We start from the raw sequence: 19,964 nt of genomic DNA on the forward strand, positions 1-19,964 counted from the left end.
CTGATATCTGTGATTCCTAGGAATTCCTTCTCTGTGAGGGGACATTAGGTTTCAGAGGACTGCGAAGTATTGTTTCTTATGTCATCACTTTCTCACTGTCTGCATCAAGAGTAGAGATATTCACTCTCAGTGGAATCAGTGGTGTATATGTGTGCACACAAACAAACCCAGGATTCTGGGAATCTCTGCTTTGATTCTTTGATGTGGAGTATTTTCACATCAGATGTCTATACGAATATGTACTTTTTATTGATCATATCTCTATACTTACTATGATGAAAATAACTCATTAGACTGCTATAAAATAGAAACTCAGTGGTTACAATTTAGCATAGAATTTAAAAGCCTAAGTCTTTTTAGCTCAAGTCCTGGTTGATTTCAAGTCTTTTAAGTTTTACAATTTTGGGGAAATTACTTAACCTTCTTAAGCCTCAGTTAATCTGTATTTGCGTACTGTGTTTGCTCAGTCGCTTCAGTCATGCCCGACTCTTTGTGACCCCATGGACCGCCAGGCTCCTCTGTCCATGGGGATTCTCCAGGCCAGAATACTGGAGTGGGCTGCCGTGCCCTCTTCCAGGAGATCTTCCTGACCCACTGATCTAACCCACATGTCCGGCATCTTCTGCATTGCAGGTAGATTGTTTACCCAGTGAGCCACCTGGGAAGCCGTATTATATGTATACATACTATATATTACTATAATATCAACATAATGTATCCTAAGTAAACATTGTGATAATGTATCATAAGTATATATTATATATAATAATATATTGTGGCATATATTATAAATATACTAGACTGTATTATTATACAGTTGTTATTAAATACTATATAGGATAAGGTCAGAAATGCTAACTGCCTCTTAAGGTTGTTTGAAGGAGTAACTAAAAATCCCTTGACACCATCACTGGTACATGGGAGGCTATCAACATACATTCCTATGTCTAGTGTGCATGATGGCAATTCAGTTCAGTAACTCAGTTGTGTCTGACTCTTTGTGACCCCATGCACACCAGACTTTCCTGTCCATCACCAACTGGAGCTTGTTCAAACTCACGTCCATTGTGTCAGTGATGCTATACAACCATCTCATCCTCTGTCGTCCCCTTCTCCTCCTGCCTTCAATCTTTCCCAGCATCAGGGTCTTTTCCAATGAGTCAGTTCTTCACATCAAGTAGCCAAAGTATTGGAGTTTCCGCTTCAGCATCAGTCCTTCCTTTTCATAACTGGAACTAGCTCAAACTCATGTACATCAAGGCGGTGATGCCATCCAACCATCTCATTCTCTGTTGTCCCCTTCTTCTCAAGCCTTCCATCTTTCCCAGCATCGGGGTCTTTTCGGATGATTCAGTTCTCCTATTTTGGCAGTAATTTTTTTTTTTTTTTGAATAGTGATTAGAGTCATCCTGATGGCTTATACAGTAAAGAGTCTGCTTACAAAGCGGGAGACCCAGATTCGATCCTGGGGAAGCTTCTCCTGGAGAAGGGAATGGCTACCCACTGCAGTATACTTGCCTGGAGAATTCCATGGACAGAGGAGCCTGGAGGGCTATAGTCCATGGGGTCGCAAATAGTCTGGGCACGACTGAGGAGGTTCAGCACTCTATTTCATTTGACTTTATAGTGAACCTTCTCTGTGTCATATCCAGTACCCATATATCATTATCTTACTGCTACTGCTAAGTCACTTCAGTCCTGTCCGACTCTGTGCGACCCCATGACGGCAGCTCATCAGGCTCCACCGTCCCTGGGATTTTCCAGGTAAGAGTACTGGAGCGGGTTGCCATTTCCTTCTCCAGTCCATGTAAGTGAAAAGTGAAAGTGAAGTCGCTCAATCATGTCCGACTCTTAGCGACCCCATGGACTGCAGCCTACCAGGCTCCTCTGTCCATGGGATTTTCCAGGTAAGAGTACTGGAGTGGGGTGCCATTGCCTTCTCCGATCATTATCTTAAGCCGTCAACAAAATACTTATTGAGAAGAAATCAGACTCAGAGTGTCAAGGAGAAAACATGGACTCAGGGGCCTGGGAACAAGGGACCGGAAGCTGGGGCGGGGAAAGGCGTGAATCTCGGAGGCGGAGACTCAGCGTTCGTTTGCATAACCAGCATGCACCGCATGCAATATAGATTGAATTTACTATTTTAATTCATCGTAGATTTCTTTTAAACGTAATATTTCGATTAATGAACCTTCACGCACTTAAGTGAAAAGATCTGCCACAAACTCTTGACCCAGACTTACCCTTGACACTGCTCACCCTAACTGGTTTAGGAGTGCTCGTTCCCAAGGTGGGTCTTTTGGGTTGCCCTTAGCATGCGGCCGGGTTCGGTTAGGAATTCAGGTTGCGCAGCTCCCAATTTTTGGAGGTTTTGTCAGATGGACAAAACCAATATGGTTGTATCCAAAAACAGACCTTGCGGAAAAAAAAATATTAAGGCAGGGTTTATTTTCTGGGCTTGTTGTATTTAACACTTTTCTGTGTGTTTGTTTAATGTGTTATGCTTTAGTTTGCTCAGTTGATTTTCTCACTTGTGATCAATTATTTTATAACCTGGTGGACTACACCTTTCGGGTTTTCCTGTCACCCGTTTTCGGAGCTTGTTCATACTTACGCACTTTGAATTCATGGTAGTATTTAACCATTTAATTTTTTATTGTTTTCTTTCTTCTCCAACCGTTAGTCTTTCCTAGCATCAGGGTTTTTTCCAATGTCAAATTTTTTGCATCAGGTGGCCGAAGTATTGGAATTTCAGTGTCAGCATCAGTTCTTCCAATGAACATTCAGGATTGGTTTCCTTTAGGATGGACTGGTTGGATTGGATCTTTTTGCAGTCCAAGGGACTCTCAAGAGTTTTCTTCAACACTATAATACAAAATCATCAATTCTTCAGCGCTCAGCTTTCTTTACAGTACAACTCACATGGCTACTGGAAAAACCGTAGCTCTGATTAGACAGACCTTTGTCAGTGAAGTAATGTCTTTGCTTTTGAATATTCTGTCTAGATTGGTCATGGCTTTTTTTCCCAAAAGTAAGTATCTTTTAATCTCATGGCTGCAGTCACCATCTGCAGTGATTTTGAAGCCCCCCCCCCAAATAAAGTCTGTCACTGTTTCCATCGTTTTCCCATCTATTTGCCATGAAATGATAGTAGGACCAGATGCTATGATCTTAGTTTTTTGAATGTTGAGTTTTAAGCCAACATTTTCACTCTCCTTTTTCACTTTCCCGAGGCTCTTTAGTTCTTCACTTTCTTCCATAAGGGTGGTGTCATCTGCATCTCTGAGGTTATTGGTATTTCTCCCGGCAATCTTGATTCCACCTTGTGCTTCATCCAGCCTGGCATTTCGCATGATGTACTCTGCATATAAGTTAAATAAGCAAGGTGACAGCCTTGATGTAGTCCTTTCCCGATTTTGAACCAGTCCATTGTTCCATGTCCAGTTCTAACTGTTGCTTCTTGACCTGTGTACAGATTTCTAAGGAGGCAGATCAGGTGGTTTGGTATTCCCATCTCTTGACTTTGCATTCCAGGATGTCTGGGTCTAGGTGAGTGATCACACCATCGTGATTATCTGGGTTGAGAAGATCTTTTTTGTATAGTTGTTCTGTGTATTCTTGCCACCTCTTCTTAATCTCTTCTTCTGTTAGGTCCATACATTTTCTGTCCTTTATTGTGTCCATCTTTGCATGAAATGTTCCCTTGGTATCTCTGATTTTTCTGAAGAGATCTCTAGTCTTTCCCATTCTGTCGTTTTCCTCTATTTCTTTGCATTGATCACTGAAGAAGGCTTTCTTATCTCTCCTTGCTATTCTTTGGAACTCTACATTCAAATGGGTATATCTTTTCTTTTCTCCTTTCCTTTCGCTTCTCTTTTCTCAGCTATTTATAAGCCCTTCTCAGACAACCATTTTGCATTTCTTTTTCTTGGGGATGGTCTTGATCCCTGTCTCCTGCACAATGTCATGAACTTCCGTCCATAGTTCATCAGGCACTCAGTATATCAGATCTAATCCCTTGAATCTATTTGTCACTTCTACTGTATAATCATAAGGGATTTGATTTAGGTCATACCTGAATGGTCTAGTGGTTTTCCCTACTTCAATTTCAGTCTGAATTTTGTAATAAGGAGTTCATGATCTGAGCCACAGTCAGCTCCCAGTCTTATTTTTGCTGACTATATACAGCCGTTCCATCTCTGGCTGCAAATAATATAATCCATCTGATGTTGGTATTGACCATATATGGTGATGTCCATGTGTACAGTTCTCTTGTGTTGTTGGATGAGACTGTTTGATATTACCAGTGCATTCTCTTGGCAAAACTCTGTTAGCCTTTGCATGATGGCAATTAGCAGTAGTTTTTTCTGTTACTGAGAAATAAAAATGCAAAAGTTTCCATGTGTTCCCATAAAAGAGAGGAAGAAGTATCTTGAAGTATCTTTCCACATGGTTTTCTTCGTGTCATTTTATGAGATCGGGTGACCTAGAAGATTCTCCAGACTGGGATGTTTGCAATTGACTGAGAAAATCCACAGTTAACTAAGAGTGGGTTGGATTTTAGGGACTGAGAGCTGATTTTGGAACACAAAAATGAAGTTTGCTTGACATTGTGACCAATTGAGGGAGAGGCTGAGGTCTGTGAGTCGCAGATCACTGTGTGACCCTTGATGTTTCCCCCTTGGTCTGCAGGGTGATTTCACCTGGAACAGTATGTCAGGTCGCAGTGTGCGGCTGAGGTCAGTGCCCATCCAGAGCCTCTCAGAGTTGGAGCGAGCCCGCCTACAGGAAGTGGCTTTTTATCAGCTGCAGCAGGACTGTGACCTGAGCTGTCAGATCACCATTCCCAAAGGTAAGGCCCCATTTTGCCATTCCGTGGGGGATGTTGCCAGTCACAAATGCTCTGCCAGAGTTACAAGCTGCAGATTCATCTCAGCCCTACCACTGACTCAGGAAGGAAGCTACAGCTTCTGGGTCATTGGCTGGCATGGGCATCCAGTTTGACAGATGTGTTCAATAGGACAGTTTACATGTCAACTAATATGTTTATTAAAAGGAAGATTGACGGGGCATTAAAGGGGAAAGCCACGTGCATCTCAACAGTCTACATGGCTTCAGCAAAACCAGTTAAAAAGAACTTTCAAAAAAGTCCCTTAAAAGATGAGAAGAAAAACCATGTCTATCTCAATATGATTTCAAAATAACCAGTTGAATGGTTTACCAACCAGTTAAACACAAGGTCTTTTGACCTTATGCAAACCCAGAATCAGTTATTATACCAATGTTAACTTATTTTTATCCACCTAGCATTCTCTGTTAGGGTTCATCTGCACTGAAGCCAGTGCAGGCCTAGTTGTCTGATGTTTTTACAAACACAGATCCTGATTCTACTAAAACTGGGAAACATATATTTGAAATCCTTTGATCTGTAAAGCCACATTTCTGAATGTTTTCTATTTTCTATAAAGGCACTTTTTAATGTGTTAGCATATACAGAAAGGTAATTTGAGGTGGAGTGAAAAGTTGTGATGCTACACAAATAGGGTAAACCTGACATGAAAAGAACATTGGAAGCTGTGCCTAAAACTTACATATAAAAGCTAGATTGCCTGCCAGATTTCAGTATCTGCAGAACTTCTCCTTTGTTTTCTTTTATTGAGGGGTTGAGGGAATGCTTCATGAGTAGTTATTCATAAAATAATTCATATCATGCATATGCACATACACATAGATACGTAGTTCTCAACCAAGGATGGTTCTCCCACCCCCAGGTGGAATTTAGCAATGTCTGGTTCCACTTTGAGTTTTCACAGCCTAGAGGGGTTAGAAGCCAGGAATGCTGAACATCCTATAATACACTGGACAGTTCCCCACAGCAAGCATTGTCAGGTCCCAAGGGCCCAAGTGTAGAGACTGGGCAACCTGAATGTACACATGAACACATGTGCTTACATTTCGCCAACAACAGAGCTGGTGGGGCTATTTTCTGGGCTTATTTGTGGCTAATGGTAACAGTTCTAGAGTAGGACTCTGAAGACTAGAATATGAGAACTTGTCTGATCACTTCCCCTCCACAGGTGATCTTGTGTAATTCACCTCTCTAGTAGGAGGTTCAGTTTCATTGACTAAAGAGAGCAGCACAAAAACACTGACCACCCAGAATTTTTCATTGGATGATGACTCTCAGGGCCACTTTTATTCTTTTTCTTAAAAAATTGAAGTATAGTTGGTCTACAATGTTATATTAGTTTCAAGTATACAGCATAGTGATTCAGTATTTTTACAGACTATACTCCAGTCAAAGTTATTATAAGATAATGGTTATGGTTCCTTGTGCTGTACAATATATCCTAGATGCTTATCTGTTTTATACATAGTACGTCGTACCTCTTAATCCCATATCCCAATCTTGCCCATCTCTCTTCCCATTCCAAACTTGTAATCACTGGTTTGTTTTCTACATCCATGAGTCTATTTCTGTTGTGCTATATACATTCGTTTATTTTTTGCATTCCATATATGAGTGATATCATTCAGTATTTGTCTTTCTTTGTCTGACTGATTTCACTAAGCATAATATTCTCTAAGTCCATCCACATTGCTTCAAATGGCAGGATTTCTTTCTTTTTATGCCTGAGTAATATTCTATTTTGTGTGTGTGTATATAAATATAAATATATATATTTATATATATATATACACACACCACATCTTCTTTATCCACTCATATGTTGTGAATACTTCAGTTGCTTCCATACCTTGGCAATTGTAAATAATTCTGTCATGAAACATTGGGGTACATGTACCTTGGTTCAGTGGTAAGGAATCTGCCTGCCAATGTAGGAGACGCTTGTTTGATTCCTGGGTCAGGAAGATCCCTTGGAGGAGGAAGTGGCAACCCACTCCAGTATTCTTGCCTGGGAAATCCCATGGACTGAGGAGCTTGGTAGGCTACAGTCCATGGGTTCACAAAGAGTTGGACATGAGTTAGCAACAAAACAATTTGAATGTGTGTTTTTTTCTAGATATATACGCAAATGGAATTGCTGGATAATATGGTAGTTCTATTTTTAGTTTTCTGAGGACCCTCCATATTATTTTCCACAGTGGCTGCACTGGTTTACATTCACACAAACAGTTTTGAAGGATTCCCTTTTCTCCACATCCTCGCCAACATTTGTTGTTTGTAGACTTTGTGGTGATATCCATTTAGCAGATGTGAGGTGATATCTCATTGTGATTTTGATTTGCATTTCTCTGATGGCTAGTGATTCTGACCTCTTGACCATCTGCATTTCCCTTTTTGGAAAAATGTCTATTCAGGTCGTCTGCCTGTTTTTCAGTTGGGTTATTTGTTTTCTTTAATGCTGAGTTGTATGAGCTGTTTTTGTATGTTGGATACATACAACCCCTTATTGGTCACATTGCAAAAATCTTCTCCCATTCCATAAGTTGTCTTTTTTTTCTTCTTCTTCTGTACTGCATGGCATGTGGGATCTTAGTTCCCTGACCAGGGATCTAACTTGTGCCCCCTGCATTGGAAGCATGGATTCCTAACCACTGAAAGTCCCCATAGGTTATCTTTTTGATTTTTCAAGGACAAAATATTAAGTTTAATTACACCCTGTTTGTTTATTTTTGCTTTTATTTCTTCTGCCTTAGGAGATAGATCCAATAAAATATTGCTCCGACATGTAGAAGAGTGTTCTGCCTATGAGCTTTATGATTTCAAGTCTTATATTTAGGTCTTTAATACATTTTGAGTTTATTTTTGTATATGGCGTGAGGAAGCATTCTAATCTCATTTTTTTGCGTTGGCTCTTTTTAAAAGTTGTTATGTTTTATGTATTTTTGCTTGCACTGGGTCTTTGTTGCTGCCCTTGGGCTTTCTCTAGTTGTGGTGACTGGGGGCTACTCTCTAGTTGCGGCATACGGGCTGCTCATTGCAGTGGCTTCTCTTGTTGCAGGGCATGGGCTCTAGAGCATGTGGGCTTCAGTTGCAGTTTGCGGGCTCCAGAACTCGGACTCGATAGTTGTGGCGCATGGGCTTAGTTGCCCTGCAGCATGTAGAATCTTCCCAGACTAGGGATGGAACCCATGTCCTCTGTCTGCATTGGCAGGCAGATTCTTTACCACTGAACCACCAGGGAAGTCCTAATCTCATTTTCTTACATGCAGCTGTTGAGTTTTCCCAGCACCACTTATCCAAGAGACTGTCTTTTCTCCATTGTATATTCTTGCCTTCTTTGTCATAGACTAAATGACCAGAGGTGTGTCAGTTTATTTCTGGGCTCTATGTGTCTAATTTTGTATCAGTAACACACTGGATTACTGTAGTCTAAGGATTAGGAAGGTGATATCTCCAACTTTGTTCTTTATTCTCAAGATTGCTTTGGCAATCCCAGGTCTTTTGTGGTTCCATACAAATTTTAGGATTATTTGTTCTAGTTCTGTGGAAAGTGTCATGGGTATTTTGATAGGGATTGCATTAAATCTGTAGACTGCTTTGGGTAGTATGGCCATTTTAATAATATTAATTCTTCCAGTCCCAAAGCATGGGATATCTTTCTATTTCTTTGTATTATTTTCAGTTTTCTTCATCAGTCTTTTATAGTTTTCAGAGTATAGGATTTTCACCTCCTTGGTTAAGTTTATTCCCAAGTATTTCATTCTTTTTGATGTGATTTTAAATGGAATTTTTTTTTTTTTACTTTTTTCTGATAGTTCATTATTACTGTATAGAAAAGCAACCAATTTCTGTATGTTATTCTTGCATCCTGCTGCTACTGAATTCATTGATTAGTTATAATACTATTTTGGTGGAGACTTTAGGGTTTTCTATACAAAATATCATGTCCTCTGCAAATAGTGGTAGTTTTACTTATTCCCATCTAATTTGGATGCATTTCTTTTCCTTGCCTGATGGCTGTGGCTAGGACTTCCAATACTATGTTAAACAGAAGTGGCAAGAGGGGCCACTTTTATTCTTTAAACTGGTATCTTGGACTCTGTTGAAGGTCATGAAAGAGTTCAGGAGAAGGCAGAGGCAGGTTAGGCCAAGGGACTGGTAGGACAGGCACATTTCACTGACTGATGCCTGGCTCCTATGGCTTTCTCATCATACTCTACTTGACACCACAACCATAGCCAGTTCCTCCCAGGAGGAAATTCCTAGCCTTGTTGTATCTTCTCATGCTAATGTAACACAGAGATACTCACCTCAAGTAAGAAGAAAATCCCTTTGGCAGTTGGTGAAAAATGAGTACTAATTGCCATCAGGCCGGGTTGCTGCTTCTTCCTAGGATAATCTCATTCTGCCTCATCTTGTCTTTGTTTGGTTTTAGGTTGGAGTCGAAACCTGCCCTTGCTTCCCTATTAATTCACAAGATGGCCCAGGTGGGGTCCAACAGCCCTGTTTCTGTTTTACGAGAACAGATGATCTTTCAGTTCCTAAGAAAAAATTTTAATAGAAATGTTGGCAAGCCCAGTTTATAGTGAAGGAAATGATGACTCTAAAAACTTATGTGAAATCCAGATTTGAGACATATCAGATGAGATATCAAGGAACAAATATTCTTTGTAATTTTGTTTTCAAATCCAGTGAATTTGATGTTTCTCTTTGTTCTTGCTTTTTAAAGAGTCCATTAAATAAATAACCTTTAACAAACAGAGAATTTTATATAACTTATCTGCTAGAAGCTCTGTCTCCATTGCTTATTTCTGCAACTATGTGAGTCCTAGTACATTCAGAGAAAGATTTGTTCTATCAAGATGTTCAAAGATGTTTGGGCTTCAGGAGTTATTTTGACACTTTCTATCAAAATGGGAGCTAATGATTTACAAATCATCTCTTACTTATGAAAGAGAGAAGGAATTGTGTGGCTGGGTGGGAAAAAACAGATATCACCCAAGAGTTCTAAAACTAGTGTTTGGGTGAGATGATTATAGACATTGAATATTTACCAAGATCAAATGCATGGCTGGTGCTGAGTGCTATGATGGCAGCTTCGGGCTGAGGATGGCCACTTTTGTTCCATGCAAAAACCTAAGTGGAGGTTCTAAACAGAGTCAGAGTCACTGTATGAATTTACTCAGGAAAATAAATACAGATACCACGGTCTAGAACCTAAACAAATGATATAAAGCCTACTGAGATAGTGGGTATAATGAAAATGGAAACATATTCAAGCTCACATTTTTGCTCTTTGTTACCTTATAATGACTGTGTGTGCATGCTCAATCACTCAGTCATGTCCAACTCTTTGTGACCCCATGGACTATAGCCCACCAGGCTCCTCTGTCCATGGGGATTTTCCAGGCAAGAATACTGGAGTGGGTTACCAATTCCTTCTCCAGGGGATCTTCCAGACCCAGGGATAAAGCCCACATCTCCTGCATCTCCTACACTGGCAGGCAGGTTCTTTACTACTGTGCCACCTGGGAAGCCCCTGGAATGACTATAGAAATTTATTTATGTGTATGTTTGGAGGACTGTCTTCCTCTATGAGACTGGTGCTTCCATAGCGCAGATGAATGATAATATAATGTATTCATCAGCTGCTGGGATTCACCATAGAGAGGGAAGAACTGAAGGTTGAGGGTTAGGAAATTACTGGAGTTATTTCCTAGAGTGGACTGCAGTGGTGGGATCCAAAGCCACAGGTAGAGAGTTTGAGCTCCTCCTGGGGTTTAGTAGCAGGTGGACATGGGTTATATGGGTACAGATGCAGGCAGATTAGATGATGGGAAAGCATGTGGAATTTCACTCCAGATTGCCTCTCCTCTCTCAGCAAAATAAACTATTTCATCTGTTAGGAGTGGGGATAAGAAGGAGGTCCTGGAGGTTTGAGGAAAGAGGAAAAGAATGGAAAAGCGGGAAGTGAATGGACCAGCAATGTTGCAGAATTACAGGGCAGCCCAAAAGGTCTATTCAAGGTTAGAAGCTGGGAATTTAAATTGCAGAATAAACATCTGGGCAGCTTTGTTGTTGTTGTTCAGTAGCTCAGTGATGTCCAACTCTTTGTGACCCCATGGACTGTAGCAAGCCAGGCTTCCCTGTCCTTCATTATCTCCCGGAGATTGCTCAAATTCATGTCCATTGAGTCAGTGATGCCATCCAACCATCTTATCCTCTGTTGCCCCCTTCTCCTAACAGTGGAGTTAGGATTTTCTAGTTGAGTTCAGTCTTGGTAGGGAGGGACATGGCAGTTGAGAAATCTGTGGTAAGAAGAAATCTAGACCCCTTAAAGATGGCCTGGAATCTTTGGCTATTTCCTTAACATGTCTAAATCAACTTTGCAGATGTGACCAACTCGGGTCTTTAAGACAGCAAGATTATTCTGGATTATCTGGGGGGGATTAAAACTAATCATATGAGTACTAAGAAGCAGAGAAACTTTCCTAGCTGTAGTCAAAGAGAGATATGACTTTGGAGGAAGAGTCAGAGAGATGCATTGCTGCTAGCTTTGATGATAGAGGAAAGGGCCACAAGTCGAAGAATGCAGGCAGCCTCTAGAAACTAAAGAAAGGCAAGGAAACAGATTCTCACTAGAGCCTCTAGGACGGAATGCAACCCTGCTGATACCTTGCTTTTAGCCCAGTGAGACTCATTTCAGACTTCTGGTCTCCAGAAATGTCAATAATAAATTTAAGTCATTTTAGCCACTAAGTTTGTGGTTGTTTGTTACAGCAGCTGTATTAATACAGTATACAAGAGAGTGATTACAGTCTCAGACCTTGGGATCTAAGCTGAATAAGAAGGGAAGTTAGAAATCAATGTAAAAGACATATTTTTCTTAAGTAAGAAGAATCAATTATATAAAGATATAAATTATGTCCTAAATTATCTATAAACTGGGCATGGTTCCAGAAAACATACTGAAAGAATTAATTTTTGTAATATCACTAAATTGATCTAAACATCATCTTGGCAAATAATTATATGAAAGTTAGTAGACGGGGGAAAATCTGAAAAAGAGGTCAAAGAGAAATTATCCCTAGCCATTTATTAAATGTTATAAAACTAAAGCAATTAAAAGAATATTGTACTGCTTCACAATAGGCAGATCAATGGAAGATAATAGAGTTCAGAACTGAGCTAAAATAAATATGAGAACTTATGACATAAACATTGCATTTCCTATCAGGGGGAAATGATGGATTATTATTGTATTTCTGACAATGAGACTACCATTGAGAAGAAAAATTGAGATTCTGACCTTGCTCCTTATATCAAAATAAATTGATGTGGAAGAAAGATTTGAAGATTTAAAAAATGAAACTATGAATGCACTAAAACAAAACAGCTAGATATTAATATATTTTTACGTGGAGAAAGTCACTACACAGAAAACATAGAGTGACCTGTTTCACTACATTTAAAAAAGAATAGAATCATCTGTGGGGCAAAAAAGTAAATAAATAAATAAATAGAAATGTATAACACATTTGAAAAACTAAAGGCTAACTTCTCCAGGATACAGACCTTTATTACAAATTAATATGAGAAAGAAAATAATTAAAATGTGGACAAATTATAGGCATCTCACAGGAAAAGAAATTAAAATGAGTTATAAATATCTGTAAAGGTGCTCTCACCCTCATATTCATTCAGGAAATGCAAGCTCAACAACAGGGAGATTATTTTTTCCTCTTAGATTGGAATGACTCCAAAAGTTGGATAGTATATTTTCTCAGAAAACAGACTCTCATATACTGTTGATAGGAATATAGTTGTTGCAGCAGCTTTCAAGGCAATTTGACAACATTGGGCTTCCCAGGTGGCGCTAATGGTAAAGAACCTGCCTGCCAATGCAGGAGACCTAAAAGTCACGGGTTCGATCCCTGGGTCAGGAAGATCCCCTAGAGAAGGGCATGGCAATCCATTCCAGTATTCTTGCCTGGAGAATCCTATGGACAGAGAAGTCTGGCAGGCTAGAGTCCATAGGTCGCACAGAACCAGATATGACTGAAGGGACTTAGCATGCATGCAACTTTGAAATGGCCCAATAAAGCTACTTCTACAAATGTATCTCACAGATATATACTTGTCAAGATAGGCTATTTATATATTAGTCAAGATAGGCTAACCACTTAGTACCTTAATAGTATAAAAGTGTCTTTCAGGCACTATCTAATGCAGCTTGGCCATAACAATCAGGAGAGTGGACTGTCCTCCACACAGTCATGCAGGAACCTAGGATTCTCCAATCTTGTGACTCCTCCCTCCTCTATATCTATTTAGCCAGGAGACACACACAATAAAAATGAGTAAGATTTACATAAACCTTATAAGATGACTGATGAGTTTAATTTGTTACTCCCATCTAGACTTCGGTGCGGTTCAGTCGCTCAGTCACATCCGACTCTTTGCGACCCCATGAATCGCAGCACACCAGGCCTCCCTGTCCATCACCAACTCCCGGAGTTCAATCAAACTCACATTCATCGAGTCGGTGATGCCAACCAGCCATCTCATCCTCTGTCGTCCCCTTCTCCTCCTGCCCCCAATCCCTCCCAGCATCAGAGTCTTTTCCAGTGAGTCAACTCTTCGCATGAGGTGGCCAAAGTACTGGAGTTTCAGCTTTAGCATCATTCCTTCCAAAGAACACCCAGGACTGATCTTTAGAATGGACTGGTTGGATCTCCTTGCACTCCATGGGACTCTCAAGAGTCTTCTCTAACACCACAGTTCAAAAGCATCAATTCTTCGGCGCTCAGCCTTCTTCACAGTCCAACTCTCACACCCATACATGACTACTGGAAAAACCATAGCCGTGACTAGACGGACCTTTGTTGGCAAAGTAATGTCTCTGCTTTTTAATATGCTATCTAGGTTGATCATAACTTTGCTTCCAAGGAGTAAGCGTCTTTTAATTTCATGGCTGCAGTCACCATCTGCAGTGATTTTGGAGCCCCCAAAAATAAATTCTGACACTGTTTCCCCATCTATTTCCCATGAAGTGATGGGACCGGATGCCATGATCTTAGTTTTCTAAATGTTGAGCTTTAAGCCAACTTTTTCACTCTCCTCTTTCACTTTCATCAAGAGGCTTTTGAGTTCCTCTTCAGTTTCTGCCATAAGGGTGGTGTCATCTGCATGTCTGAGGTTATTGATATTTCTCCCGGCAATCTTGATTCCAGCTTGTGCTTCTTCCAGCCATTTCAGTGAGGAAATTTTGAAGATGCTATAGAGAATCTAGTGTAGAAATAAGGATGTCTTTCAGTGGGAGGGATCGTATCTATCAATTGCGTTTTCCTGTAAGCTTGAGATTGCCCCATGGAGGCAACCATGGAATGTTTCTACCTGGTCAAAGGCTGCTCTTGGCATAGGCTCTTGAATCAGACTGTCTGTAGATAGTTTAACAGCTGATCCAGGAAACAAACGCGGAGATCATGATCGAGAAATTAAACACCTCATGGCCTTCACGGGCTTCCCTGATGGCTCAGTGCTAAAGAATCTGCCTGCCAATGCAGGAGACTCAGGAGATGCAGGTTCAATCCCTGGGTCAGGAAGAACCCCTGGAGGAGGAAATGGCTATCCACTCCAGTATTCTTGCCTGGGAACTCCCATGGACAGAGGAGCCTGGCAGGCTACAGTCCGTGGGGTTGCAAAAGAGTGGGACATGACTGAGCAACTAAAAAACAACAACAGCAACAATGGTTTTCACGAACTTTTCATTTATTCAGAGCACATCAACTGAGTTGTGTTTATGTATCAGGTTCAATTAATATTATTTGGATAGCATTTTAATACAAATGGTCTAAGACAGGGGTTAGTGAACTGACACCCACTGGCCAAACTCAGCTCACCATCTGTTTTTGTAAATACAATCTTATTGGCACACAGCTATGCTTATTCATTTACGTATTGTCTATGGCTGCTTTTGAGCATCAGTGGGAGAGTTGAATAGTTGTGAGTCCTTATGCCTCACAGAGTCTCAAACTTTTACTATCTGGTCTTTCACAGGAAAGCAAAATTGCTGACCTCTGGTCTAAGGTAAAATGAAAGGAAGTGACTAGTTGATGCCCAGTATGTAAGGCAGGTTAGTGTAGGCGATATGGCTTAACCTCATTATAATGGAAGCTAAATATTTAAAGCTGAATAGTTTCACAAGAGAGAAATACATACTCAAGTTTTCTTCAGTGCTGTTTTTTTCTTCACTTAATTTCTGCTATCAAAATTGAGAAAGGCTTTGTTTACATGTTTTGAAAACAGTGTCATGGAATGAGGAATAGCTGATGGTTTAAGAAAATGTGGACAATAGTCTAAGAAAAGAGAAGCCTGATGCCTCAAAATTGCTCAGTTATATGGCTTCCTTATAAAATGGTCCCTCACCATTGTCCCTCAGGCTGTGTAAAACCCAAGTAAACAACTCAGTGAAATCAAGAGAATGACATTCTTGGTTGGTTAACACTGCAGCTATCTTTGGTTTGTGATTTGAATGTTGATTTTAAAAAATAAGGGCAACCTGGTGGACAAGGCAATTGATCTTGGGTGTTTATGTAACAACCCTAGACAGAAACTATAACTGTCCAATTTCTGCATTATCCCTGCTGCCGTTGTCCACTTGGAGAGGTGAAATGCTAGACCGGTTTATCAGAGCTTTCTGTGTAACTATGGGTTGCCCAAAAAGTTCATTCGCGATTTTTGGCCAACCCAATAAAAATGAAGTTGAAACCTACTTTCAGATCCCCAAACTCCAGTGTAGGTAAAAATGCTGATAGGAAACAATCACCAAGTAGGGTGACCAGAAAATAATGTAGGCCACTGGGCTCAGAGACCCTCAGCAAATGTCTCTAGTGTATGAGCTGTAGAGGTAGTCGCATCTTTTATGTGTTCACAATCACCAATGATGTGATCTCCCTGGAGAGTTGTGATTTCCCGTGGGGTGAGGCTATTTCTTATTTGTCTCTGAATCTGGAACACTGGTTATACTGCCCAATACTCCAGTGACTCTCAGCAAAATCTTTGAGAAATGCATGAATGCATGTATGCATACCTGCATATTTACCTTTGAAAGTAAGCCCCTGCCTTCACTCTTCCCTTTCTCTCTAAAGACCACCAACCATCTTTCTCTTGTGTTCCACAGGATCCTCAGTAATGATCTTGAAATGGCAGTGCTTCCCTATTGCTTCACCCCATGCCCAGTTTCCAAATTTGATTGATGGTCCCACAGGGTTGACAGGATATTTGAGCAAAGTAATAACCATGATGAGCTGAAAACATCACCTAACGTTTTATACTCTCAAGAAAAGTCATTCATCATCATCATCATTATCATATCATCACCATATCACTTTGTCTTGTATCTATCCTCAATCCTGGGTCACCCCATCATTATGTCTCACTTTAACTATAACCATAGACTCTGCTTTCTTCAATTCAAGACTTCTCTCCGATTCTGCCCACTGCACCTAAAAAGCAGCAGAGTAATCTTCAACCACAGAATCTATGCCTTTGTTGAAAAACCAACTCCCAAGGCCCCCGTTGCCTACTGAGGTTACTATCAAAGCTATTTGCAATACTCTTTCACTTAAAAGAAGGAATCTGTTCAGTTTGTAGCCTGTGCTGAGCATGCCCCACAGATTTAAGTTTATCTTAGAGGAAAAGGTTTCAAACTTTTTGTCCAAAATCTATAGTGAGAAATACATTTTACATCTCAGCCCATCAAACACACAAGCCAAATGATGCTTATCGTTATCTGAGATACACCTCTACAATGTTCTCTTCTATTGCGTTCTATGAGCTACCAAATTTTCATGATTCATTAATAAGTTATGACCCACACACAATCTTGGAAAGCAGATGGAATGGAGAAGAGATGATCACAAAGAACAAAAAAAATGTCAGCGTAGAAAACTTTCACTTGTTCATTACTGTGGCCCTTAGGGCCTTGGTAAGATTGATGCTTTTGAACTGTGGTGTTGGAGAAGACTCTTGAGAGTCCCTTGGACTGCAAGGACATCCAACCAGTCCATTCTGAAGGAGATCAGCCCTGGGTGTTCCTTGGAAGGACTGATGCTAAAGCTGAAACTCCAGTACTTTGGCCACCTCATGTGAAGAGTTGACTCATTGGAAAAGACTCTGATGCTGGGAGGGATTGGGGGCAGGAGGAGAAGGGGATGACAGAGGATGAGATGGCTGGATGGCATCACCGACTTGATGGACGTGAGTTTGAGTGAACTCCGGGAGTTGGTGATGAACAGGGAGGCCTGGCGTGCTGCAGTTCATGGGGTCACAGAGAGTCGGACACGACTGAGCAACTGAACTGAACTGAACTGAAGATGGATGGGGCACTTTCCCTAGGGCCACAGAAAGAGGCTAGACCCTCGGCCTAAGCATGTAGTGCCTTCTCTACCTGGAGCCCAACAGTGGAGTGTCACCCAGGGGCTTCCCGTGCCGCTTCACTGCTCCCTCTCCTGTACCAAGCTGGGCATACAGCCTGAAGGAGGGCGCCATGTTGAGTATGAGGTTCTGAAGAGGTAGAAACCTCTGATGGAAGCTATAATGTCATGTCAAAAATAATCCACAGGGACTTCCCTGGTGGTCCAATGGTTAAGAATCTACCACCCCCAATGCAGGGGACATGAGTTCGATCCCTGGTGTGGGAAGATGTCACATGCTGCAGGACAACTAAGCCTGCGCACCACAACTCCTGAAGCCCGAGCACCCTAGAGCCTGAGCTCCACAATAGTCCATATCCTCCAGGAGTTCTTAGTCGGTTGATAGAGAAAGCACAGATACATCAACTGTGTTAAAACACAGAGCAGGGGATATCATCCTTTCCAAGTGACCTGTGGTGGCCCTGACAGATATAAGTTGCCTTATCTACCTATTCCAGGAAAGCCCAAAAATGACAGCGAGGTTTCGCTGCAGGTTTGTTTCGTTTTGTTTTGAAATTTTCTTCTTGGATGCTCTCCTCTATACCCCAGGGCTTTTACCACGTCAAGTTCTCGAGTGTGTGCTGCTGTGTGATTCTGTTCTGCTGCCAAGCAGGCAAGTCAGTACAATAGTCAGGGGTTATTTACGCCATATGTTTTGTGCCTTCATGTTTACAAATGGCTTCCTTCGTGTTCTCAGACAATATAGGTTTCTATCTGAGCTCTTGTCCCTACCGATTACATTTACATGTATGGATATATTTTTGTTGGAGTAGCAGCTATTACTGCACAAGGCTTTGGCATCTTGAACAAAACTTTTGTCACTGCATTTTCTGAAATATTCTGGCACCTTTCAAACATTTCAAGACTACACTATTCTCTCTTTTGGGATCATGGCCCAAAAGTAAACTTGATAATTACCCAGAATGTCCCATCCTTGAAATATGAATAGGAGCTTCCAGTTTTGCTTTTTTCTTTGTTTCCCTTTGGGCAAAACAAAGGCAAATAAGTATTAATTGAAATTAAATACTGAGTGTTTTTTTTAATCCATCATGCTTTCTAGATAATTTGAAATTGAGCCCTCAAGATGATTTAAAAATTCAATCAGTGGGTGTTTCTAACATTTTTATAAGTGGAAAGCTGTGGGAAAGTAGTTTAAGGAGGTCTTCATTCAAGATTGGAGAGGGCAAATTACAGCCCACAGGCCAAATTCAGCCCACTGCCTGTTTTTGTAAATAAAGTTTTATTAAAACACAGCATACTCATTTGTCTCTGTATTGTCTAAGGCTACTTTAGTGCTTCAACAGCAGGGTGGAATAGTTTTGGCAGAGACCATGTGGCCCACAAAGCCAAAAATATTTGCAGTCTGGACCTTTACAGAAAAAACTTGCTGACCTCTGATTTAAGAGATTAACATTAATTAATTTGATATAGTAATTCACAGTTATTATCCATGTGTTGGTCAACAAGACCATCCCATTCAATTTCTTCACTATCTTAGTTTTATTTTTCAATAATTGAGTGTTTTTTTTTAGTTATCAGAACTTCATAACTCTCAGATGTTTTAGTGTTTATTGTGATCAAATATTTTTTCTTCAAAGTGAGTAATAAATTCCTTTGGTGAAACTAAACAAGAAAGAAATGTCAATATTTTAATGAGTTGCTTAAACAACTGAAGCCAGCATGCAGATTATAGGAATGTAAGTTATGCGTCAGATGGGTGACTTTAATAATAAGTTAATCTCCAGTATGGGTTGATTTTTAGCTTTATTATTACTATCTGGTTTGATAACTGAGCATTTAGCTATCTTTGTCTTTAAGGACTTCACTTATTTACAGATTTGCAGTTCTTTGTAATCTGATCTTCCTGTTCCAACCCTCCTTCCTTATCTCAGATGCCACTCAAATCTGGATCTTCTAGGGCTGCCTTTACCTGACAAGGCTAGAACAAATATAAGTAGAAAAACATATCCTGCAACAGTTTTGAATTATCCACCGTTAAAGATGCTTTGGCTGCAAATGACAGAAACCAAAAAAAAGTGAACATATTGCAAAGCAATTGATTATATTTCTTTACTAGGAGCCCACAGATAGGCTAATTCTAGGACTCATTAATTCAGTGGCCTTCCACCTTTTTTCTCTGCTGCAATCATGGGTCACTTCCTTCTTTGTCTGGCTTCCCTCCTTGTCACAAAATGACTGTGGTAGCATCTGGCATCACTGCTTCTGTGGCAGCATGAAGAGGCAGAGAAGAGCAGTGACTCTTCAGCAAGTATTTTTTAATAGCAAAAAAAGATTTTCACTGCTGTCTCCTAGCAGGCTCCCCTCCCTTCTCAATCCCTAGAATTGCAACACCTGCCAGTGCCCATGGAGAAGGCAATGGCACCCCACTCCAGTACTCTTGACTGGAAAATCCCATGGACGGAGGAGCCTGGAAGGCTGCAGTCCATGGGGTCACAAAGAGTCGGACACGACTGAGCGACTTCCCTTTCACTTTTCACTTTCATGCATTGGAGAAGGAAATGGCAACCCACTCCAGTGTTCTTGCCTGGAGAATCCCAAGGACGGGCGAGCCTGGT

The 19,964-nt window shown here is 40.7% G+C and overlaps 1 protein-coding gene across 6 annotated transcripts in view; it reads left to right on the plus strand.

The window, feature by feature from the left end:
* The window catches only part of ARHGAP6 (Rho GTPase activating protein 6), a 541,668-nt gene that overhangs the window by 448,399 nt on the left and 73,305 nt on the right, over positions 1-19,964 (plus strand). For all 6 annotated transcript variants that reach the window (XM_061407887.1, XM_061407886.1, XM_061407889.1 and 3 more), the window contains one exon: positions 4,696-4,855. In XM_061407887.1, the coding sequence (XP_061263871.1) occupies positions 4,696-4,855 (160 nt within the window). The remainder of the gene's footprint in view (positions 1-4,695; positions 4,856-19,964) is intronic.

This window comes from Bos javanicus, chromosome X, assembly GCF_032452875.1.
Source record: "Bos javanicus breed banteng chromosome X, ARS-OSU_banteng_1.0, whole genome shotgun sequence".
Lineage (NCBI taxonomy): Eukaryota > Metazoa > Chordata > Mammalia > Artiodactyla > Bovidae > Bos > Bos javanicus.